At 33.9% G+C, this 26,367-nt stretch overlaps 1 protein-coding gene across 2 annotated transcripts in view; it reads right to left on the reverse strand.

Moving 5' to 3' along the window:
• Window positions 1–7,115: 7,115 nt before the first annotated feature.
• CNBD1 (cyclic nucleotide binding domain containing 1) overlaps window positions 7,116–26,367 on the reverse strand; it is a 433,287-nt gene continuing 414,035 nt past the window's right edge. For both annotated transcript variants that reach the window (XM_028111485.2, XM_088023124.1), the window contains 2 exons: window positions 21,487–21,546; window positions 7,116–7,232 (listed from right to left, as the gene is read on the reverse strand). In XM_028111485.2, coding sequence (XP_027967286.2) covers window positions 7,116–7,232; window positions 21,487–21,546 — 177 coding nt within the window. The remainder of the gene's footprint in view (window positions 7,233–21,486; window positions 21,547–26,367) is intronic.

Genomic DNA, 26,367 nt, shown 5'->3' on the forward strand with positions numbered 1-26,367 from the left:
CAGGCACAGTGTTTTAAAAGCACAAGGCCCTTTGCAACTGCATTGGCCGCACACATATGAAGCTGGTCTTGATCTCACTTACCACTTATCACATCATTTTCTGACATTTTATCACATTCATGAATGCCATCAGGTTTAGGAATGCTTAATTATAGATCCTGAAATACATCTTATGCTCTGCTCCTTCAGGCCACTGCAATGCCATTCATCCTCTTTGTCTGGAAAGTCTTTATGCTTAGATTTGTTTGGAAAAAAATGTTTATTTTCTCTTAAGAACTCAACTCTTGTCTCTACAATATGAAACTTCCCCTGAAAAATTTGATAGTTTGATCATGGTTTTCTGGATGACACCATCATACTTAGCATATATTTATGTTTGCATTTATCACATAATTACAGATTTTACTTATATACTTTTCTCTAAGGTTGGATTAGTCCCAAGAGGAAGGTCCATATTTTAATTTCCCATGCTTGGTTCAATGCCTGGTAGATATTAAACACATCATAAATGTTTTTTGAATGATTTATGTATTATAGTAATTCTAAATATTTTAAAGTTGTGAGCCACTAAAATTTGTTTGCACTGCTTATGAAAGTTTGGTGATGCAATTTCCTATAAGTAGGTCAAATTTATAGTTCGCTTGTGTTGCAAATTTTGTGTTTTAATTTTTTTTATTTGAGCATAGTTGACACATGTTACATTGTTTCAGGTGTACAATATAGTGATTCAACTTCTCTATACATTATTCTATGCTCCTCACAAGTGTAGTTACCATATATCACCATACAATAGTATTATAATATCATTAACTATATTCCCTATGCTGTGCCTTTGGGGTTGCAAATTTTGGAACCATTTGAAACTATTTTGTATTTGAAAATATTTGGAGTCATTGAAATGGTGTTTTAAAATGTTCTATTAGATAACTCAGGCATAGTATGAAACTCACTTCTAAAATCCACACTGAATCTATCAATTCCTTTCCTCCATCTAAGGATGAGGAACCAACTGAGGTTTTTATATTTCTGGTATTTTAAACAGACTGCATCATCTTTATCATTATTTTTGCTTAAATTAGAAGTTTTCAAATACTGTATGAATAAGTTATTACCAGGAAGCATAAATCAAAAATTATCAGAGAAAATAAGTTTGAGCATTAAAGGTTTAAGCAATGAGAGATGTCACATAATTACTTGTAGGTTCCAGTATAGAAGATGTTATAGGAATTAGAAGGACCAATGGCATTTAAGAAAATACATCAAAATGGTGATGATACACCTGGGGAAGATGGCAGAGTAGGAGGATCCTAAACTCACCTCTTCCCATGGATATAACTAGATAACACCCACATCAGTGTCAATACCCAGAAAAAAACAAGAAGACTGGAGAACAGACTCTTCACAGCCAAACATAGAGAAGAGACCATTGAAAATGGTAGGAAGAGTAGAGACATGACCAGGAATCAAGCTGACACTCAAGACTGTCCATGAGAGGGAGGGACACTGCAGGCATGGGAAGGGGAGAGGAGCAGACTCCACACCAGGCACCCTAGGCACAGGGACCGGCACTCGAAAGATAAATCCTCATAACATCTGGCTTTGAAAACCAGAGAGACTTAATTTTGTCAGACAATAAGTGGGGTTCAACACCTGGAATGTTAAAAGTCAGCAACTCAGCTCTGGGAGAGCTGAAGGGCAAAAGGAAATTGATGCACTGCCCTTAAAGAGACAGCATAACAAACAGTCCAGCTGAGATACAGCATGGAAGCAGGAATTTAAAAAATGCCTGGGGTATACAAGAAGGAAATTTATTTACTAATCTCAGAAAATGTGCTGGAGGGGAAGGATCTTTTGGAGACTTCTTCAAGAACAAAAAGGCTGGTGGACATCATTTCCCTCCCCTGTCCTCCATCCTAGATACACAGACACCTGTGGGAACACTTCACTTAGATTACTAACAACCTGCCCGGCCTCTGAGTTCTCCTGCAGACCCATCCCTCCAACTTGCCTTTGGCAAGAATCGATCCAAAGCAGTACCATGAGCATGGCCACAGTCCAAGCATTGCTTGGGACTAGAGCACCACTCTAAAGTGACTTCTGTCCCAGGAAATGGGGAAGATAACCACACACACCAATCCAACAGTGGGCTGGGGGCAGACAAATGGTCTGATTATAGGCCCAATCCATCAATGAATGAAAGCCTCTCAAGGGACAGCACAGAGCGAGTGCCCTGCAACCACACCTCTAGCAAACACCTCATCTGACCCAACTCCAGCCCAAAGCAGCCCCAGACTGGCCCATTAATAGCATAGGGACCAAACTTTGCCCACAATGGGCAAAGAAAGCTTGGAATGAAAGCAAACATGGCTCAGCCACAACAGTAGGGTAGCATACAACACACAGGGGAGACATCCATGAAGTGCCAGGTTCTGGTGAACAGGGGATGTTGCACTGCAGGACACTATAAGACCTCTTCTTCATACGGCCAATACTTTTAAGGTTAGGAGACATAGCTGACATTCTTAACACAAAGAAACAGATAAATAGAATTAGACAAAATGAGGAGACAGAGGAATATGTCCCAAATGAGATAATAGGACAAAATCACAGCAAGAGAGCTAAATAAAATGGAAATAAGTGTGTCTGATAGACAATTTAAAGTAATGGTCATAAAGATACTCACTAGACTTGAGAAAAGAGTGGAGGACATCAGTGAGACCCTAAACAAAGAGATAGAAAACATAAAAAAGAACCAATCAGAGATGAAGAACTCCATAACTAAAATTAAAAATACACTAGATGTAATAAATAGCAGACTAGAGGAAGCAGAAGAATGGATCAGTGATCTGGAAGACAGAGTAATGGAAAGCAATCAAACGGAATAGGAGAAAGGAAAAAGATAATAAAAAATGAGAATAGATTAAGTGAACTCAGCAACACCACCAAGTGTAACAACATTCACATTATAGGAATTCCAGAAGGAAAAGAGAGAGAAAAGGGAGCACAAAACTTATTTGAAGAAATAATAGATGAAAACTGCCCTAATCTGGAGAAGGAAATAGAAATTCAGATCTAGGACACAGAGAAAGCACCCAACAAAATTAACCCAAGGAGTTCCACACCAAGACACATAGTAATTAAAATGGCAAAAAGTAGTGATAGAGAGAGAATTTTAAAAGCACCAAGAGAAAAGAAAGGAAGTTACCAGGTAAACCTCAAAAGCTATCAGCTGATATTTCAGCAGAAACTTTGTAGACTAGAAGTGGCATGTTACAATCAAAGTGCCAAAAGAAAAAAAAACCCTGAAGCCAAAAATACTCTATTCAACAAGGCTATCATTCAGAATAGAAGGAGAGATAAAAGAGTTTCCCAGATAAACAAAAGTTAAAGGAATTCATCACCAGTTTAGTGTTTTTAGAATGGGTTCAAACTTAAGCAACCACCAACTTAATATAGACTGTTCGAAAGCCAGCAACCACAAGAGAATAGAGCAAGAGAAGAAAGGAACAGATAAGAACTACAGAAACAACCATAAAACAAGTAATAAGACTGCAATAAGTACATACCTAGCAATAATTACCTTGAATGTAAGTGGACTAAACACACCAATCAAAAGACAAGACCCATCTATATGTTACCTACAAGAGACTCATTTCAGACCTAAAGACACATGCAGAATGAAAGTGAAGGGATGGAAAACATTTATCATGCGAATGGAAGTGAAAAGAAAGCCAAGGTAGCAATACTTATATTAGAAAAAATAGACTTTAAAAGAAACACTGTAACAAGAGACAAAGAAGGACACTACATAATGATAAAGGGAACAATACAACAAGAAGATATAATAATGGTCAATATTTTTGCACCCAACATGGGAGCACCAAATACAAAAAGCAGCTACTAACAAACATAAATACATATATTGATAGTAATACAATGATAGTAGGGGAATTTAACACCCCAGGAACATCAATGGATAGATCATCCAAACAGAAAATCAACAAGGAAACAGGAGCTTTGAATGACAGATTGGACTAGAGGGATCTAACAGATATATTCAGAACATTCCATCCTAAAATAGCAAAATACACATTCTTTTTAAGTGCACATAGAACATTCTCCAGAATAGATCACATAGTAGTGCACAAAACAAGTTTCAACAAATTCATAAAGATCAAAGTCATATCATGCATCTTTCTCTGACCACAATGCTATGAAACTAGAAATCAACCACAAAAAATAAATCTGGAAAGACACAAATACATGCAAGTTAAATAGCATGCTATTAAACAATGAATGACTCAACCAAGAAATCAAAGAAGAAATCAAATAACATATGAAAATGAATGAAAATAAAAATACAATGGTCCAAAATCTTTGGGCTGCAGCAAAAGCAGTTCTAAGAGTGAAGATTATAGCAATATAGGCTCACCTCAAGATGCAAGAAAAATCTCAAATAACCTAACCTTACACCTACAGGAATTAGAAAAACAAGAACAAACAAAACCTAAAACCAGTTGAAGGAAGGAAAAAGAAAGATCAGAGCAGAAATAAACAAAATAGAAAATAAGAAAAGAGAACACAAAACAGAACAAAACAAAAAACAATAGAAAAGATCAATGAAACCAGGAGTTGATTCTTTGAAAAGATCAACAAAATTGACAAACCTTTAGCCAGACTCATTAACAAAACAAAACAAAATAAAAACAAAAGAGAGAGAGAACTCAAATAAACAAAATCAGAAATGAAAGAGGAGAAAAAACAATTGACATCTCAGAAGTACAAAGAATTATGAGAGAATACTATGAAAAATTATATGCCAACAAATTGAGCAACCTAGAAGAAATGGATAAATTTCTAGAAATATATAACCTACCAAAACTGAAGCAGGAAGAAATAGAAAAGTCGAACACACAGATTACTAGCAAAAAAATTGATTCAGTAATCAACAAACTCCCAAAAAACAAAAGGCCAGGATCAGATGACTTCACAGGTGAATTCTACCAAACATTTAAAAAATAGTTAATACTTATTCTTCTCAAACTATTTCAAAAAATAGAAGAGCACAGTAAGCGGCCAAATTCATTCCATGAGGCCAGCATTACCCTGATATTAAAACAAGATAAAGGCACTGCAAAAAAGAACTTCAAGCCAATACCTCTGATAAACATAGATGCAAAAATCCTCAACCAAATATTAGCAAACTGAATCTAACAATACATTAAAAAAATTATACAATACAATTAAGTGGATTAATTCCTGAGATGCAAGAATGGTTTAATATTCATAAACCAATCGACATGATACATCACATCAACAAAAAAAGGATAAAAACCACATGGTAATTGTAATAGATGCAACTGACAAAATACACATTTGACATCTGACAATGTACAACATCCATTCATGATAAAAACCCTCAATGAAGTAGGTTGAGAAAGAATATTCCTCAACATAATAAAAGCCTTCTATGAAAAACATACAGCTAACATCATACTCAATGGTGAGAAACTGAAAGTGTTTCCCCTAAGATAAGGAACAAGACAAAGATGTCCTCTCTTACCACTTTTATTCAACATAGTACTGGAAGCCCTAGCCACAGTAATCAGACAAGAAAAAGAAATAAAAGGTATCCAAATTGGTAGAAGAAGTAAAACTCTCACTATTTGCAGATGACATGATACTTTATATAGAAAATCCTAAAAACTCCACCAAAAAACTACTAGAATTGATGAATGAATTCAGTAAAATTTCAGGGCACAAAATCAGTATACAGAAATCTGTTGCATTTTCATACACTAATAATGAAGTAGCAGAAAGAGAAATAAAGAAAACATTCCTATTTACAATTTCACCAAAAATAATAAAATAAGAAAATATCCTAGGAATAAACTTAACTAAGGAGGTGAAAGACCTGTACTCTGTAAAACACTGATGAAAGAAACTGAAGATGTCACAAACAAATGGAAAAATAGTCCATGTTCATGGATTGGAAGAACAAATACTGTTAAAACGTGCATATACTACCTAAAGCAATCTACAGATTTAATGCAATCACTATCAAAATACCGACAACATTTTTCATGGAATTAGAACCAATAATCCAAAAATTTGTATGGAATCACAAAAGACCCTGAATAGCCAAAGCCATCTTGAAGAAGAATAAAATTGGGGCTATCATAATCCCAGATTTCTAGGTATACTACAAACCTGTATTAATCAAAACAGTATGGTACTGGGACAAAAATAGACACAAATATCAATAGAACAGAATAGAGAACTCATGATTCTATGAACTATTAATCTTTGACAAAGAAGGCAAGAATATCCAATGGGAAAAAGACAGTGTCTTCAACAAATGGTGTTGGGAAAACTGGATAGCTTCATGCATGCTACAGAGATCCTAGAGAGCTCCCTAGCTGCTTCCACCACATGGGGACAGAGGGAGAAAATGAGGGCTGTGGACAGAAAAAGGATCCTAATCAGAACATGACCATAATGGCAACTTGATCTTGGACTTCCCAGCCTCCAGAACTGTGAGAAATAAATTTCTCTTGTTTATAAGCCATCCAATCTGTAGCATTTCATTACAGAAGCCCAAATGGACTGAGTCATTTTACGTACTATATAATGCATAGAAAATTCGCTGTACTCTGCAAACAAGTTTAAAATGGTAATAAACCTGTTGTTTCATAGGTTTTGAAAAGCAAAAATAAACTTCCTACTTTTGTTTCATTTTTACACCTAAATTAATGAGCCAAGAAATGGTATTTAATTAAATATGTTAACTTGGATTTAGATGTCAGAAATATTATTAAAAAGTCTTTGGTCCTCTAAAAATTGTTATGGAAGATATTATCTCCTTTTGTGATACAAGACCCTAATAAAGAGAAATCCAGCAAAAAAAAAAAAAAAGAATAGAAAGGAAATTCAGTTGTCCAATATAAACTTATTAGTAGGAATTAATTTATATGAATAAATTAGTAGGAAGCTGGTCTGCAGGAAGAAATAGAATTATAAGGTAATTGAATAGAACATTATAGAGGTTTCAAATGAATAACAAAAAAAATTAATAATCCATGCTGAAATCCCCAGATTCTTATGAGTTGGTATCTTTAATAACTGACTAGAGTATCCTTGAGATTCCTAGGAATGCTGGTCCAGCAGTGGTCCCATTTTCCAAAGCCTGGGATAATTCCATTATAATACAAGGAGTTTTTCATTGTTTTATCCTAGAAAGAAAAGATTATTAAAAGTAATTAATCTTATCATCCCTGAACTTTGAAACTTAGAATGCATAGCATTAATTCCAGAGAAAAACAACAAAAAAGAACCTCTTTTAAAACTTTAAAGGTAGAATTTTCACCTAAGTAAAATCTAGAAAAATATAATCTATACGTAATTTTCTATTAAATAAAACTCAACATTTATATCTATAAATTATTTCTCAATGGAGCTAATTATTTTTTAAAGTAAAAAAAAGGATTTGAGGAGAAATTATAACTTTTGATTTATAAAGCATGCTTTTTATTTTTTGAGATCCTTAAACTCTTTTTATATGTCATTTAAAAGTTTATCTTCCCATTACTGCTATAAGACAGCAAGGGGATGATTTGCTCTATTATTATCATTTGCCAAGATTATAAACTCTTATAATAACTGGAATAGCTTGTATTATCATGTAAATATTTGATGTCTTTCTTTAGAAACTCCTCATGTGAGTGTCCCTCCTTAAAAGATGCTTAGACTTCTCTGCCCCGCTGATGCCAGAGGTGGCCGTGTAACTTGCTCTGGTCAATACAGTGACAGAAGACATGAGGTGCCATTTCCAAGAAGAAGCTTCAGAAGCCACTGTTTCCTACACAGTTCCTTTTTTTCTCCATGTGAGAGCAACCCTCTGAGTCCCAGCAAAATGCAGACATACAGTCAACCTATGCTGGGCAAGGGGGTGAGAAATGAAACCTTCGTTGCTGAAGGTCACTGAGGGCTTGGGGGATTTGTATCATGCCAAAATTTAGCCTAATCTGGAGCATGGCATTAATATTTTAAAAACATCTCTTTCTACATTTGGTTTTGTTCATATTGACTTTACTTATGAAAACAAAGAATGAAATAAAAGCCATAGGGAGTAAGTAATATTTATAAATAAGTAAAGGAATGAGTTTGTGTAGCTTGCTTATTATGTCTCATTTAACTCTCACAACAACCCTGAAAGGGAGTATTTGGTTGATTTTTAGATGAGGACACTAAGGTACTTTTTAACAAAAAAATCCTAGTTGACTTCCAGGGCTGATGTAAATAATTACATAACATGTTACTTAAATATATATAATGATAAAATTAGATTTAATTGTTGGAACATAAATATTTTGTAACTATTAAAACAAATGTCTATGAAATAACTATGTAATCAGTAATATTCAAGCTGACATTAATTTAATTTAAAAGATCATATAGTTAAGCTGACTATATCAGGCTTCAGAAATTAAATATGGTATCTATTGTTGAAGCATAACTTTTTGTTTGTTTTTAGTTCAGATGCTTATACTATTGTGTGCAGCAAATTTAATTTTTATACCACATTTCTTATTGTGGAGGACTAAAAAACTTTTTTTTCTCCACTTAACATCCTATGATTATTTTCCATTCAATTGGTACAAAGAAAAAAATTACATATTAAAGTCATTAATTTTCTTTTTCATAAAACTTGGATAATTTTTTTCATAAGACAATACCAATTAGAAACAGAGAATGAATTTCAGGGCAGTAAACAGATAATTAAAAGTATAATCCAAATTGTTCAAGATATATTTATATTAATTTTTCTATTAACACTGAAAGTAACAAGCAGCAGTAACATATAGATTTATAATAAAAATAGGAAATATATATCATCATATGAATTGTTTCATTGAGATCTGAACATATGGAACATAAGGAACCAGTGTTCCATAGGTTGAGAAATCCCAAATTAAAGCTTGGAGAAGTTAAATAACCTGTGAGTCATAGAGCTCAAAAGTGGTAAAGTCCAGACTTAAATCCAATTTACTCTTCTTTTTTGTTGCTACAAAAAGAAAAGTACTAAATATAGCACAATCTCATTTAAGTAATTTTTTTAACTAAAAAAAAACTCGCAAACTTATAATCTGATAATAATGACTGAAAAGTAAAAAGGAAGAAAAGCATTGACTAAAAGGATAGCAGAATGTCAGAGAAATATATAAATACAGAGAATATAAATCAGACTGTTGCTAGAAGCAGATACCAACAGATACAATATTTGGGAAGGAAATCAGTTCAAACTGCTTTATGTTTGCTTATTTTTCTTTTATTTATATTGCTGTATTTTCTTTTTTTTAAGATTTCATTTTTTATTTGAGAGAGAGAGGGAGAGAGTGGGCACTTGTGTGAGTGGGGGCAAGGGTAGACAGAGAGGGAGAGAGAGAGAATCCCAAGCCTACTCCATGCTGATCATGGATCCTGACTCAGGGCTTGATCTCACGACCCTGAGATCATGACCTGAACCGAAATCAAGAGTAGGACGCTTAACCAACTGAGCCACCCAGGTGCCCCTATATTGCTATATTTTTAAAAAATGATTGGAGTTAACTTACAATAAAATGAGAAATAAAAACAAGGAAGACCAGTAAAGCCAGGTAAAAAACAATTCATAGGACAGAAGGAAAATAATACCAAAAAAAGAATACTAGTCTAATAGAAATTTACTGCACTTTAGCATCAAACATATTTATGACTTTGCAGGCAGCTAACTTAAGATGGTATTTCATAAATTTCATGGCTTATTTCCAAATAAGATAAATCTATTTTTCAAAGTATTATCAGACATCAAGATGATAAGATAGAACTTTTTTTAAAGTTTAATAACTTTTTTTCAAGAAAAAGTAAACTCATTTAATGACCCTAAAATTTACTCTACCATAGAGTCAAAAAAGTAACAATCCTTTTATTTTTTTAAGTTAGATTTAATCTACCACTCCAAAACTTCACTCTCTGGACTTATGAGAAATTGGATTTTGTCACGTTCAGATATCACTTCTATTCAGAATTGTGGGTCTAATAAATTTAAGTCTTTGAAAAAGAACATCTGATCTCTCTGCATGGTCACTAATGGTATGCTGTGCTTTAAATCCACTTATCCCTTAACCTTGGGCAGTTCTGACACTTGTGAGACAACACTGTGGTCTACCATCTCTAGGTTCACCACAAAGATATTCTCTCTGAAGCGTGCCACCTCACTGGGTAATGTGGGGAAGCTGGCACAGGTTCTCTTCTTGTGGAACATATAAAATTCCAATTTCTTTGGAAAACTTTCAAGAAGCTCTTCAAATGACCCTCATTCTTTCAGTGCCCTCCAGCCACATAGAAACCATTCTCTGTATCTTCTCTTTTTCTGGATTGATCACAAATATTTTTCCATGAAAGCCCCATTATAAACACAATAGAGGTGGAAGTTGGAAAATTGATGCTGGCAACATTCATCTTGTTCTTTTTTTTTTTTTTAAAGATTGTTCTTTTTATTCTTACTAATTTACTTTGTTAGATATACATTATTTAAAGAGTGAAGTCTTAGGAAAACTCACAGTAGGTTTTGCTGATTTATTGTTGCTGTTATGTTAGACTTGGTAACATAGCGTGTTAGTACTTATTCAATTAAGGCCATTAAGTTTTAATTATCAAGACAGAGAAGATGGAAAAATAAGAAAAATTTTCTTTCTTGAAAATTAGGGGATTAGAATACAGTCTAAAATGTTTTCATTTGTTTTATGCCTTTATTCTCTCTCTTTTCTCAATGTGGTAAAATATACATAATATTTATCATTTTAACCCTCTTAAGTGTACGGTTCAGTGGCATTAAGTACATTCACATTGTTGTGTAACCATCACCACTATCCACCCCCCAAAACTTCTGTATCATCTCAAACTGAAACTCTGCATCATTAAACAATAACTTCCCATTCTGCTTACCCTCTAGCCCCACGTAACCACTGTCCCACCTCTGTCTCTATGAATGTAAAACAAAATCAGACTGTTAAGGCACCTCATATAGGTGGAATCAGATAATATTGATGCCCTTTTGTGTCTAGTTTATTTCAATTAGCATAATGTCTTCAAGCTTCATCTATGTTGTATCAGAACCTGATTCTTTCTTACAGTATTTTTCTTTATCTGGATAACATAACCATGTTTGGCAACAAAGCTGAGAAAGGATTTGGAATTAATGAGTTTAGTGGACAGTAAATTAAAAAGAGAAATTCTGGGGAGCTAAAAGAGAAAATGCAGAAGCTGATATTTCAGTGCTTGTGTTTTTCCATTGCACCAGAAAATTAATTTGAACACATTTCAGCACTTCTCCATTTGTGATTCACACTGGACACAGAGCTTTTTAAATTTATCGCTTGGTTTGAAAATGGACAAAACCTTTGTAACAGCCTCCCTATCCATCCTCGTCTTCCCAAATCTTATGAAAACCAACAGGTTTTTCTATTAAAAACCTAGTCATATGAATCATGTAAGAAGATGTCATTGTTCTAAAACAATGCAGTGAGCAGTGAGGACAAAGACTGCCAAGTTAAACACAAAGGATAAAATCTGTCTGCATATTCCCACACCCTTGAACATGTATTCCAGTGTGAACTGCCTGTCAGGTTTGGATCACAGAACTTGGCCCACCAGGCAATCATTCTCAGAAGAACTCAGCTCTCTCCAGAAACTGCATTTATATTTCCCAGATGATTATGTTTTTTATCAAAAGCAGCAGTTGAGAAATGGTCAAGCTCAGCATCAGAAAAGTAGTCCAGCTATGACGACTAGTTTCACCTACAGATAAATATGGGAAAGTGTAGGAGAGCAAGGCAGTTGTGTTTGGATTCTCAAGAATAATATTAAGTTCATGTAAACAAAGATGGGGAAAATCAGTGATCATTGGGAGACAAATGACTTTTTTCTTCAGGAAATTAGTTTATTTACAAACTTAGCTTATGTTTTTTATCTTCAAAATACATGAGGCAAATGTATTAAGTGCATAGTAGTCAGGACAAAATTAAAACAAAAATGTATGCATAATATTATAGCTATATATATGCCTGTATGTATGAGTCCATGAAAATACATATAATCTTTTTTTTAAGACTCATTTATTTGTGAGAGAGAGCAAGCGAGCAGGGGGCAGGGGCAGGGCTCTTTTATGGTTCCATATAAGTTTTAAGATTGTTTGTTCTGTTTCTGTGAAAAATGCTATTGGAATTTTGACAAGGATTGCATTGAATCTATAGATTGCTTTGGGTAACATGGACATTTTAACAATATTAATTCTTCCAATATATGTGTAGGGATGTCTTTCCATTTATTTGTATCTTCTGCAATTTTTCATCAATGTCTTATAGTTTTCAGTGTACAGATCTTTCACCTCCTTGATTAAATTTATTTCTTTTGATGCAATTGTAAATGACATTGTTTTCTCAATATATTTTTTCTGATCAATCATTATTAGTGTATGCAAATACAACTGATTTTTGTATGTTGATTTTATATCCTACAAATTTATTGAATTTGTTTATTACTTCTAATAGGTTTTTCTGTGTGCCATCTTTAGGGTTTTCTGTATATATTATGTTATCTGCAACTAGAGGCAGTTTTATCTTTCTTTTTCAATTTAGATGCCTTTTATTCCTTTGCAAATCATATATCTGATAGGGAATTAATATCCAAAATTATAAAGAACAACTAAATAGCATAAAACAATCTGATTAAAAATGAGCAGGGGACCTGAATAGACATTTTTTCCAAAGAAGATGTACAAATGGCCGACAGCTATTTGAAAAGATGCTCAATATCACTAATCATTATGAATGCAAATCAAAATTAATGAGATATCACCACACAGCTGTTAGAATGGTTATCACTAAAAAGACAAGATTTAACAAATGTTGGCAAGGATGAAGAGGTAAAGGAACATTTGGATGTTCTTGGTGGGGATATGAATTGGTTCAACCACTCTAGAAAACAATATAGAGGTTCCTCAGACAATTAAGAACAGAACTACCACATGATTGGCAATCCCACTTCTGGGTAAATATCCAAAGGAAATGAAAACAAGATACCAAAGGGATATATGCACTCCTATGTTTACATCTTATTCATAATAGCCAAGATGTGGAAACAACTTAATCATCCACCAACAGATAAATGTATAAAGAAGATGTGGTATGTATATATAATGGAATATCCTTCAGCCATGAGAGAGAAGGAAATCCTGCCATTTGTGACAACCTGGATGGACCTTGAGGGCATTAAGTGAGGTGAGATAAGTCAGACAGAGAAAGACAAATCCTGTATGACATTACTTATATGTGAAATCTAAAAAAATCAAACTGATAGAAATAGATAGTAGAAAAGTAGTTAGCTGGGGGTGGGACAAAGAGGGAGAGTTTGGTAAAAGGGTACAAACTTTTAGCTATAAGATGAATAATTTCTGAGGATGAATGTATAACATGATGACTATAGTTGACAACAGTGTATTGTAGAATTTAAATTATACAAAAATTCTAAAAGAATAGAGCTTAAACGTTCTCTCTCACACACACCAGAAGATAAATATGTGAGGGGATAGGTGTGTTAATTAACTAGATAGGGGAATTTTTTCACAATGTAAACATATCAAATCACCACGACATACACTTAAAATATCTTAAATTTTATGTGTCAATTATAACTCAGTAAAGTTGAAACAAAAAAAATTATTAGAAATTTAAAGTCTACCCAGCAGACTTTGTCTCCTGCTGTAATTACCAGGCCAAACATAATCCTGATTTTATAAAGTGGTACCTACAAACCTTGCGCCTTTTATTGGTTACATGGGTATCTCAGTACACCATGAGGATGAGATGAGAAAGTACTTTTGTTGTTGATGTGAACACTCTGTTCGTGGTACTTTGTGGACCTACTTGTCTCTTCTGGTACCTGAGAAATTATTGTGTGTCTCAGAGACCAAGCTCCTTTCCTACTCTTTGCTTGAAGGCATACATCTTGAATTCTAAAACGCAAGTTGTGCGTAACAGGAGAATCCATTCATGGCCTGGCTTAGCCTTCCCCATGCAGAATCCTCCATATACATACATACATATATATACAGGTGTATATTATATATACATATACATGTATATACAATATATATATCGTACATACATATATGTATATTATATACAATTACATACAATTATATTGTATGTAATATACATATATATAATATCATCTGTCAACTTTTCCCTCCTACTCTATGTTTGGCTTGGATTTCTAAATAAAAACAACCAACCAAACAAGAAGTGCCAAAATATTGTCTTCCTACATGGACTTTAAACCTTTTTTTTTTTTCCACTGGGGCTCGATAACCCGGCTTCTCTCTCCAAGACCTGTGATAATGATATGCTCTCCATTTTATATGAAGTGCCTCTCTAACAGTAACTGATTTAGCTCTTCTGCCCTGCTGTCCTGAATCTCATCACTGAATTTCCATTCTCCTACCACTGATAAATGGACACTAGGCCTTTGAATGTAATATTTGCAATTGGCCTATGTACAATTTAGACAGATGCTATATCATTAGCTGCTGTTTTAAACAACTTTGGAATTATAATTGGTCTGAAGAAATATATATATCTTTATATTAAGCATCATGGATATTTCCTGAAGTAATACATTAAAGAAAAAATTACAAAACTGTATGTGTACAAGATAAGACATTACTATGTATATTGCACAAAATTAACATAAATAGCAAAGGAACAATTAAAACTAGAAAGGTATTTCATATATAGTTACCCTTGGTAAATAAATCTTAAAGTATTGAATTGAAAGATTTTTTTTTTAAGTAGCCTCCATGCGTGGAGCCCAGTGCAGAGCTCAAATCATGACCTTGAGATCGACACCTGAGCCAAAATCAAGAGTCGGCCGTTTAATTGATTGAGCCACCAAGGCACCCCAGAATTGAAAGATGTTTTAATATGATAGAAAAATAGATGAATCTGAGATCTATGATTATTTTTCTACAGGTAGAACTCATATGGTTAATTGTCCCTACAAAAAATTTATTGAGCCTGATATATATGTATACTCATACAGACAAATTAAAAACGAAATAAGGATGATCAAAAGTGCTAAACAGAATGGCATCAAAAATCACAAATTATCTCAATATAACTATATAACTAAGGATTTTGGCTTAGTCTTAAACAAGATAGTAAAGCAAATTCAAATAAATTAAGGAAAAACTGTTAAATAAACCTATCTTATCTCACATGCCAATCTTTTTTTTCCTTTACAGCATCCTTTAGAAAACTTCTTACAATATTATGTGTATACTTATTTGTGTCTTTGTTTCTGTAATTTTTGTATCTTCCATTAGAGGTCCAGAAGGTCCACAAAAGCTAGAGATGATTTCATTTCTGTTTACTCCTGATTATTTAGCCAGTCACAGAGTAGTGCTCGATAAATATTAACAAATTGTATGAATTTTTTTCTTCTTTTTTTACATGTCAAGAGATAATGAGTCATTTGAGTTATCCAGATATTCATTCATTGTCATCATTGAACTAATGCTTCCTGAAGGCCTGTCATGTCTGTGCTTAGTTCTGGACATAGCTCTGTAAACAAGAGAACTTACCTTCAAGGAGCTTAAAAGCTAGACAAGATAAACAGAGGAGAATTTCAAATAATGAGACAATGTTCTCAAAGAGAAATGAGAGTGAGAGAGAGGCAAAAAAAAAATAAATAAAAAATTAAAAAAAGCTTGAGGTCTCCATTTAAAAGCTATAGATACATGTTACAGATTAATAATTAATATTTCTTGTCCTATTAATCTCAGCGGGAAGAATAAGCAAATATGAATTTTGGAACAAAAAGATCAACCAACCAATAGTTGTTATAATGAGAAAAAGATTTTCACTTCTCAATAATGTATTCCATTTCATGAAGACTAGCCTGGAGCATCGGGTCAATTAATATAATAACTTGGTACATAGAAACTTAGGCATAAGAAGTGAAATTTAATTTAGTGGTCTTATGTTAATCATTGAGGGTCCAAAAGAGAGCAACAAAACAATCTTAAAAAAGGAAAATAGAATTTATAAGGGGAACTGAGGGAACTAATCAAATATAGCCTACAGAAGAGATGACTAAGTGGTATTTAATTTCACTTGAAGGGATAGAGTAGAGGCATGATATTAGGGCCAAAGAAACTGGTATGAATGCTGATTTAAACATGTGTCAATAATAAAAAATATATATGCAGCTAGTGCATTTGGACATTTATATTTACCTAAAATTGGGTTTTTTTTGCCCCAAAGAATTATGTGTTTTTGGCTCTGGACTTAAGGAGAAGAAATAACTTATATTGGCTATAACCTAAGTGAGGAAGAATTTTTTGTTTTGTTTTCTTTATGAGTATTTTAGTGGAGTTATTTTTTGTTTTTGTTTTTTTAAGAGTTGTGCTTTTTCAGCACAATTTGGAGATATGCAGTATAGTCAGTTTTGCTCTTCTTGAAAGTAATAAGCAGTTAATATTCTTAGATTAATTCAAGATGCTGAGGTATAAAGACTAATTAAAATAAGCCTTAAAAACTAACAAATACCATTAATCTTTTAATATGTCCATTAAAATCAATCTCTGACCATTGGACCCCTTCTGCAAACTTCATAAAACCATTTAACCCATGAAAATTGTAATTATAGACCAGAGCTGAGTCCATAATTTGGATTTTTATTTGACCTATTGAGTATTAACATTAAAAATTTCTAAATACAGTTTGAAAATTAATATGGAGTGACTACTTCAGATATTTTGAAATGTGATTTCATTTAAATTTTTTGTAATGTTTCTATTTGCTTCAGTTATTTTTTTATGTTAAAATGAATTTCTACTCTGGCTCACAATTCCACTCTGATTCGTAACTTTTTAAATTATTTTATTCCATATGTTAACTGGAATTTAAATAAAAACTTGAAAGTACAAAAAATAGAAGTAAAAAAATAAAATTATTTTATTCCAAATGATTAGATTAACTAAAAACCAAAAACAAAAAAATCCCTATTCTGAGAATAAATTTGAATGAAATATATAGATTGCAACTATTATTTAATATCATTTTTGGTTAAGACTATTAAAGGGATTAAAATACCTTAAGGTATGAAAGTAAAATCTGATAAAGGCATCTATCAAACTACTCTTTCCAGTTCTACATTTCAGTTAACATTATTTATTAAGTTTCCCTATGTTTTCAACACTATTCTGTTTTGCACAGTATCTATTTGCAAGTACCTTAATATATACTTCAAAAGAGAGAAGGAGACACATGTACAAAATATTTAGCAAATAATAGTTCAGTATATAGCCATGTATTTAATTGTAAATTACAGACCATAAAAAAGACTACCAGTGGGAGCTAGGGGCAATCAGGAATATTCAACTGAGAGTGATGCATGTTGTGACTGAGGGAGTCCTAGGATCTCAATTTGGGTAAGAGGATTGAGGGGAAAACACAAAGAACAAAGCCACAGTAGAATTTGTTCTGGAAGAGTAAGAAAGCTAAACTGAATAGAATGGTCTGAAGGGAAAAACCTTGGGAGGGAAAATTAAGCACAAAAAGCTGAATGTTTATTCTAGGAGTTCAAATCGCGAAGAGGTTTGACTATAGACAGGAATTGCAGGGAGATCAGGTGGCACGGCTGCCTGGGATATATTGTCAAAATGAACAATATAAATAAGAATTGATGCCAAACATTTTTCACTAAAAAGTTAACTTAGAACCAGAAAGAATATATGGCAAATCTAGAATTTTTTTTTTTTGGTTATTGTTAGTTCATACCGAAAAATGATTATTTCCCCTCAAATTTTTACTTTTTACTTAATCTTCCATTATACTGTTAAGGGGCTATCTCATCCTTCCTGATTCCAGCCCTCCAACCAGTTTTGGTGGAAGGACTCCCAATTTCCTCATCACTTCCATTATTCTCTGTAAGTTGAAAATTAAAAGCCACATTTTTTTTCTGGGCCTAGTTGTTAAATCAGGTTTGTGTAAATGGATAATCTCACAGACATCAAGAACCACTTGTGTTCTGGGGCCAATTCCCAGAGGGCCAATTGTGTGCATCTCTCCCAACTATACTTAAAGTGACCTTACACTGGGGGCTTGAAACTGGCAATGATGGGGATATTTACACCATGAAAACTGGCAAATGTTACAAGTCAAATGTTTTTGGTTTGGTTGGTTTTGTTTGAGGGGAGGGGAGTAGTTTGTTAAACCTTGATTAACACATTCCATACGCTTTCAATTGGTTTTTAGTTCCAGTTTTTATGACTCAGTGGGAAAATATCTATAGAACACCCATACTGCTTAAGGCCGCTAAGCTAGAAAGCATGAATATGAAAGCTCACAATCTCTTCTTGTTAGTATATGTATAATGCCTGTAGACTGAAATCTGATGTGTTCACTCTCGTGAAATTAAAAAAAATGCTTAGGTTTTTCAATATTCCTTGATATATACATTATAGGAAGAAAGGAAATCAAGGTTGAGTTCCACAACAACTCCTTGGCTCTAGAACAGACATCTTGATAGGAACAATAATCAAATGATAGGTAACAGGGCATTTTCAACAAGAATTCCTGTGGCAGATATATTTGCACAGTTGGCAAATAATCTTAATTTACTTGGGACAAAAGCAACAAACATCAGATATAACTCTGTGGATTGCTCTGTGGATAAATTGTTCCTTTAATAAATCTGAGAGTCTTACACATCCATCTAGTTCATGAATCATTTTCTAAATATGTGGTGAAAGTGTGTCTGACAGCAGGGATGAAGGTCCTTGAGCTCCCAGATTTTCCAGGGATTCCTCCTTTCAAGATTTCGGAAGACATCAACAAAGTTAGGGCAGCTTTATTCTAGGCTATTTCAGCAGTAAAAGCATCTCTCGTAGTATGTTTATCATTCATTCATTCTTTATAATTAGTGAGTTCTCATCAGGTAATAGGCACTATGCTTGTCATTATCTCACCCTTCTTGAAACTCCAATCTAGTAGTGAAACTGACAATAATCAGTTACAAATCAGTTAGAGTGAAGGTGTTTCAGACAATACAGAGAATGGCCTTTTAGGGAATTGAAAGAAATTCACTAAGGTAGGAGATTTTCATAGGGGCAAAGTTCTTAAAAAATCACGTGCAAATTTTCAAAAACAGATTTGTATTTCTTTTTTTTAAGATTTTTAAAAAATTTTATTATGTTATGTTAATCACTGCTGTTATAAACATCTGGGTGCATGTACCCCTTCAGATCACTACATTTGTATCTTTGGGGTAAATACCCAAGTAGTGCAATTGCTGGGTCGTATGGTAGCTCTATTTTCAACTTTTTGATACTGTTTTCCAGAGTGGCTGCACCAACTTTATTTATTTGTCAGAGAGAGAGCACAAGCAGGGGGAGTGGCAGGCAGGGGCAGAGGGAGAAGCAGGCTCCCCACCGAGCACAGAGCCCAACGCGGGACTTGATCCCAGGACTCTGGGATCATGACCTGAGCCGAAGGCAGATGCTTAAGCGACTGAGCCACCCAGGCATCCCCAGATTTGGATTTCTTAAGGGAATAATGGGAAAGTATTAAATATTTATTTATTTATTTTTGTGTATAGTGTTAAAGAAATGATCAGATTTTATTTTGGAAAGAACCTGAACTTAAAAGAAAAAAATACCTAATCTTTAGTAAATTATAATATTTGGAGTAATGCAAATCCCGGTGGGAGCTAAATTAGTGCTCACAAACTGACAAGAATATGACCAAACTCATAAGAACTAGCTTATCAAGAACACAGGAATTTTTCAAAGCAAGAGCAAACTGTCACTCTGCCAAAGCCTTCATCATTGCAGATGGCTATGGGAAGTAGTGTTTTGATGTGGGAATTCATCCCACTCTTGGCTTCACTGTTCTTCTCTTAATAGAAATAAATATTTGGAAAGTTTTTCTGACATACTTCTTACTAAATGGGTCAGTGTTCCTACCCTACCATACATGCCTACAACATAAAAGAGAAGTACATATTGGGCTTAAAGTCATGTAGTAGTTGTGCACTGCTCACCTATGGTGTCCTAGATCCAGAGCCTAAGATTGAGCTGCTTGAAGACCTTTACCCTTTTTTCTATCTATTTATTTCCATAAAATAAGAAAAACAATAACAGTAGTTAAAGCGATCAAATTACAGGGGATGGGGTAACTGGGTGATAGGAATTAAGGAGGGCACGTGATGTAATGAGCACTGGGTGTTATATGCAACTGATGAATCACTGACCTCTGTATCTGAAACTAATGATACACTATATGTTAACTGAATTTAAGTAAAATAAGTTTAAAAAAAGAGATTAAATTATACAGTATTAAGAGTTTTTTAAAATAAAATGCCCTATTTAAAATTTCTGCCTGTTATTTTTACTTTCTATTAATTATGCTGTGTCTCATACCAGATTAATCTATCATGTTAACCAGAAAAATAAAGAGAGGTTGTTACCATAAAAGATGATGCATTGTCTTATTTCCTTATGCTATGTTTTAAAAGTTTCTTCATATATTGGAGACTATGTGTCTTAGCTGTCCCACAGTTTCCAGAGCTATTTCTTTTTTGTTTCTAAATTCACTAAAGAGGCACACAAATGAGATATTTAAAGGGTTTCACCCACTGTTGGATAAGTGATGGTGGGGATAGTGGTGATGATGATGGTGATAATAATAATGATAATGATTCTGGGAGTCAAATTTTCATGTGCCAAAAAATTAGATTAATTCCGTAGCAGTGTGAAAATCATCATAGTCACTAATTTTTCCTTTGGCATATATATTACAAAATAAAGATAGTTTTATCCTCACTTGCCAACTTCATGCTATAGCTCTCACAGAAAAAAACATAAAATTAAAAATAACTCATTGCTTCTGGAACTGGGCAAACCCAGTTGTATTACTGGCAGTTATACTAACTATCTTTGTCATTTGAACAAGTTCCTTAATCTCCACAGTCCTTAGATTCCTCTGCCATAAAATAAGAAAAACTGTAGTTAAAGAGTTAAACGATACAGCATATATAAATTGTTTAGCACAGAGTAGGTACTTAATGCATAATCTTCCTTCTAAATTTGGAAAAAAAATGGAATTACTACAAATTTATTTTACATGTTTCTTACAAGACAGTACTAAGCTATAAAGAATTAATAATTTTAATTTAGTAATTCAATTATTGCTTAATTACTTAAGCTACAAAGAATTAAACAATATTTTTTTCAGTAAAACTGTTTTCTTTAACATCAATTTATTACAATTGTATTCCCTAATAGTCGTCCTCTCTGAAAAAGTTACCACTAATTTAATAAAGGTTACCATAATGAAAGAATGATTAGTTATTCTATATATTTTGTTGCAATATGCAGTGCTGTACCTTGAAATTTTTCCATTCCTTTTTTTGTTCCCTTTGCAAATATTCATTTTTGACATCGTCCTATAAGAAAATAAGACTCGATTGATTAAATGTGCCAATACTTTTTTAGTTATATAGTATTCTGTACTGTGATTCAAACTACTAGATTTAAAATCAAAGCAAACCTTGAACATGTATAACTGTGGGCAGCTAGAAAACAAAGGCCTAGGTGTTAAACAGGCACATGACAAAAAGAGATGCGATAACTTGTTTGAGCCAAGCATCAGATATGAATACAGAGTCAGATCTTCAAGGACAAATAGAGTTTTGAAATAAAATTCTATTGGTAGCTTATAATGGATAATTATCAAGTACATAAATAACTTAATTATATTTATATAAATTCACACACAGAGTTTCCAGGTATTCTTGTATCTTCATAACACTTCCATTTTATAAAATAGAAAACAACTAAGAAACAGAGGGATGAAATTAGAATGGTTCTGCATTTTTTAAATAAAGACTTGCTCAACATGATCTCTGTGTTACTATGTCACACTGAAATTATTATTCCATTTCTTCTGCGTATAACATCATTTTTGTTTTTATTGTTTTCAAATTTAAATTATGAACACAATGAGTGAATATAGGTCTACATTTACATTGAGTGTTTATAGAAAATGTACATAAAAATTAAAAGCCAACAATTATCTTACTAAGAGTCTTCCAAAAAGCTTCTAGTTATCAAGTTCAAAAGGATATTTTACATTTTAGAAGGACATGATTGCTCATCTATTATATTTTACATAACTTAGAAGGACACAAACACATGAATATAAAAACTGATTTCTTAAGCAAAAAAAAGAGAGCACCACTTAACATATAAGCTCTTCATATCAAAACCTGTAATAGTACCTTATGGCCTATGTATAGTCAAAAAAATTCAAGTGATAATGAATTTGGTTTCATACATTGTATCACATAATAAAAATATTAAAGACATAATATACAGCAACTTATTTCTCTTCTGGAATATGATCTTTCACATAAAATAGTAAGTTTCCAATTGTTCAACATGATGGACAGTACATGTTACAGTTAATAAAATAATCAAATAAACAATGTAATAGAGAGTAAGTCACATCAATTATTCATTTTCAGCAAACATATATGAATAAAAACTAACTAAACATAATTCAAATCCTGGTAATTCAGCAGGCACATAAGTATCTTTCTCGTTACTTTTGTTTTTACTTTAGTCTCCAAATAATATCAGTTTACAGTGATAAATACTATATAAAACTACTTTTGTTTTTGTTTGGAGATTTGTGATAGTTTGGCAATCACTTTGGGAATCATGCTTGTGATGACTCCCAGTGTAAAGCAAACCTTAGGATTAAATGCAGTGGCTGAGGGGCTGAGGTTTCCCTGACATTATTATTCCTCATATAAAGATAATCTGCTGGATAACTTCACACTGTAGAATAACTAATGACCCCATTCTCTTTCTGGCAGTCCAAATGAGACATCTTTCAGTGAAAACAAAAAACAGATGTTCAACATTAGTGGATGACCAGGGTGACACACTAAACCTATGCAGGGAGTGGAAATCCTAGCTCCTCTCATATGTGTAAGAAATGCTGACCAGTGCGTGTAAGATTTCCTGGTAGCATCATCTGGTTTTGTAAAAGTAGAATTTTTCTCATGTATTAGATAATGATACCCTTCACATTCCAGTTTCTATCCTGCTGCCAAAACTATTTTTCTTTTGAAAATAATATTAATGATCCATTAGATTTTTAAGCTGTAATTAGTTTTATTCCTTTCATACTTTCTACATAAAGTAACAAAAGACTATAACACACAAAGATAATTTATTTGCACTATTCAAATAAAATATTGGTCTTTTTTGCCCAAAATCCATGTGACTTTCTCTATTATTCATTTTTAACCTACTCAAATATCATATTCTCAGTGTCTTCTCCGTGAACTGTACTCTTCTCCGTGAAGGTCCTTCTCATCCTGTTCAGGCTGCAATACCAGTGCTTGGTAGCACCCTGTGCAGGCACTCTCCTTACCCTGTTAAACTGCAAAACCTTGTGCAGAACTTCTGGACCGTTCTGAGAGGACCTGTACTCAATCATTTTGTGCTCTCATGCCCTCCGTGGGACAACCCTCCCAAGCAGGCAACCTTCTCAAACTGCTCAGGCTAGGACACTCAACACTCATCCTTACTCTGAGCATGCTCAGACACTCTGTGTCTATTGTCCCTCAATCTGGATGCCTTCATCAGCTGTCTCAGGCTCCAATATCCCCTGCCATGCAACCCTACTAGGTAAATGCCACATTGTCCTGCATGGGCCTCCACACCCTGTTCTGGAGGCCACCCTTCCTTGCTGGCGCTGCCTTGCCCACCCATGGCTTCAGGACTAACGTGTACAAGAAGGGAAGGAAATGGAAAGAAGAAGCCCTTCTACATATATACTCTGTACATATACCCCTACGTATATACTCATAGATATACAAAATACATATGTACATATATTTGTACATATAGTACAAATGCTATATACATAATTGAGAATATGCTAATAGTGAAAAAATCAACTGACACTATTTACAACTGAGCTATTTGTTTCAGATCTTACATTTTGGCACAAGTCTAATAATTCTGTTGTGAGTGCATGCAAATAACTTAAGTGTAACTGTTTAACTTGGAGAATCAACCTTTTTTACATATTTGTCGTGGTCCTAAGTTATTTAAATGACTTGACTATTTAATTGTTTCTTAAAATTTGTTTCTACTCATGAAAAAAATTTTTTAAGATTTTATTTATTTATTTGACACAGAGAGAGAGAGAGAGCACAAGCAGGAGGAGCGGCAGGCAGAGGGAGAGGGAGAAGCAGGCTCCCGCTGAGCAGTAGAAATAACATAGCACAGCAAAAGAAACAGTCAACAAAACCAAAAGACAACCGACAGAATGGGAAAAGATATTTGCAAATGACATATCAGGTAAAGGGCTAGTATCCAAAATCTATAAAGATCTTATCAAACTAAACACCCAAAGAACAAATGATCCAATCAAGAAATGGGCAGAAGACATGAACAGACATTTTTCCAAAGAAGACATCCAAATGGCCAACAGACACATGAAAAAGTGCTCGACATCGCTCAGCATCAGGGAAATCCAAATCAAAACCTCAATGAGAAAACACCTCACACCAGTCAGAATGGCTAAAATTAGCAAGTCAGGAAACGACAGATGTTGGCGGGGATGCGGAGAAAGGGGAACCCTCCTACACTGTTGGTGGGAATGCAAGCTGGTGCAGCCACTCTGGAAAACAGTATGGAGGTTCCTGAAACAGTTGAAAATAGAGCTTCCATACGATCCAGCAATTGCACTACTGGTATTTACCCCAAAGATACAAATGTAGGGATCCGAAGGGGTACGTGCACCCTGATGTTTCTAGCAGCAATGTCCACAATAGCCAAACTATGGAAAGAGCCAAAATGTCCATCACAGATGAATGGATAAAGAAGATGTAGTATATATATTCAAAGGACTATTATGCAGCCATCAAAAGGAATGAAATCTTGCCATTTGCAATGATGAGGATGGAACTGGAGGGTTTTATGCTGAGTGAAATATGTCAATAAGTCAATCAAAGAAAGACATGTATCATATGATCTCACTAATATGAAGAATTCTTAATCTCAGGAAACAAACTGAGGGTTGCTGGAGTGGTGGGGGGTGGGAGGGATGGGGTGGCTGGGTGATAGACATTGGGGAGGGTATGTGCTATGGTGAGCGCTGTGAATTGTGTAAAACTGTTGAATCACAGACTTGTACCTCTGAAACAAATAATACATTATATGTTAAAAAAAAAAGAAGATAGCAGGAAGGGAAAAATGAAGGGGGGTAGATCAGAGGGGGAGACAAACCCTGAGACACTATGGACTCTGAGAACAAACTGAGGGTTCTAGAGGGGGGTGGGGTGGGGTGGTGGGTTAGCCTGGTGATGGGTATTAAAGAGGGCACCTATTGAATGGAGCACAGGGTGTTATACACAAACAATGAATCATGGAACACTACATCAAAAACTAATGATGTGATGTACAGTGATTAACATAACATAATAAAATAAAATAATAAAATAATATACCCCAATAATGAAATCCTTGAACTTCAAATTTCTCATGCAATACAATAAAGTTATGTTCATACTCTGTTATTTGTATTTATTCTTTTGGAAAAATGATGGTATTGTTATCTCAGGAAATTTGGCATGGTAACCTCAATTTCTCAGGAAAAAAAATGTGTGGTTCTAGCACAAAATAGTTGTTAGGATTTGAATTATTGGAAGTTTCGTATGTGTAGTAAAATATTTTAAACTCATTTATGCAAAGGTATCCTTTTTTACAGCAAAATGGTCAAAGTAATAAGATAAAAATCTCTGAGTTGTCTTACTCAAGAACTTTGCTATTATGAGAATTGCACCTACTTAACATTTGATAATGGGGGGTGGATTTGGAAAATATTCTTGTAGTTTCTGAAAAAATTACTCCTTATCAAGTAAATAGTTGTATTTATTTTTGAGACCTTGTATTAGATTCCATTATTATTCAGAAACTGGTATATTTGGCTAGTATTTCATTGTTGTGAAGAAAAAGAAGTTGATTTGCTTCTTTCTTTTTTTTAAAGATTTTATTATTTTATTTGACAGAGAGAGATAGCAAGAGCAGGAACACAAGTGGAGGGAATGAGAGAGGGTAAAGCAGGCCTCCCACTGAGCAGGGGGCCTGACGCGGGGCTCGAGCCCAGGACTCTGGGATCATGACCTGAGCCGAAGGCAGATGCTTAACAACTGAGCCACCCAGGTGCCCCTGATTTGCTTCCTTCT

Source organism: Eumetopias jubatus, unplaced genomic scaffold, assembly GCF_037043125.1.
Source record: "Eumetopias jubatus isolate StellerSeaLion01/CBP00866 unplaced genomic scaffold, mEumJub1_p1.0 scaffold_4, whole genome shotgun sequence".
Classification (NCBI taxonomy): domain Eukaryota; kingdom Metazoa; phylum Chordata; class Mammalia; order Carnivora; family Otariidae; genus Eumetopias; species Eumetopias jubatus.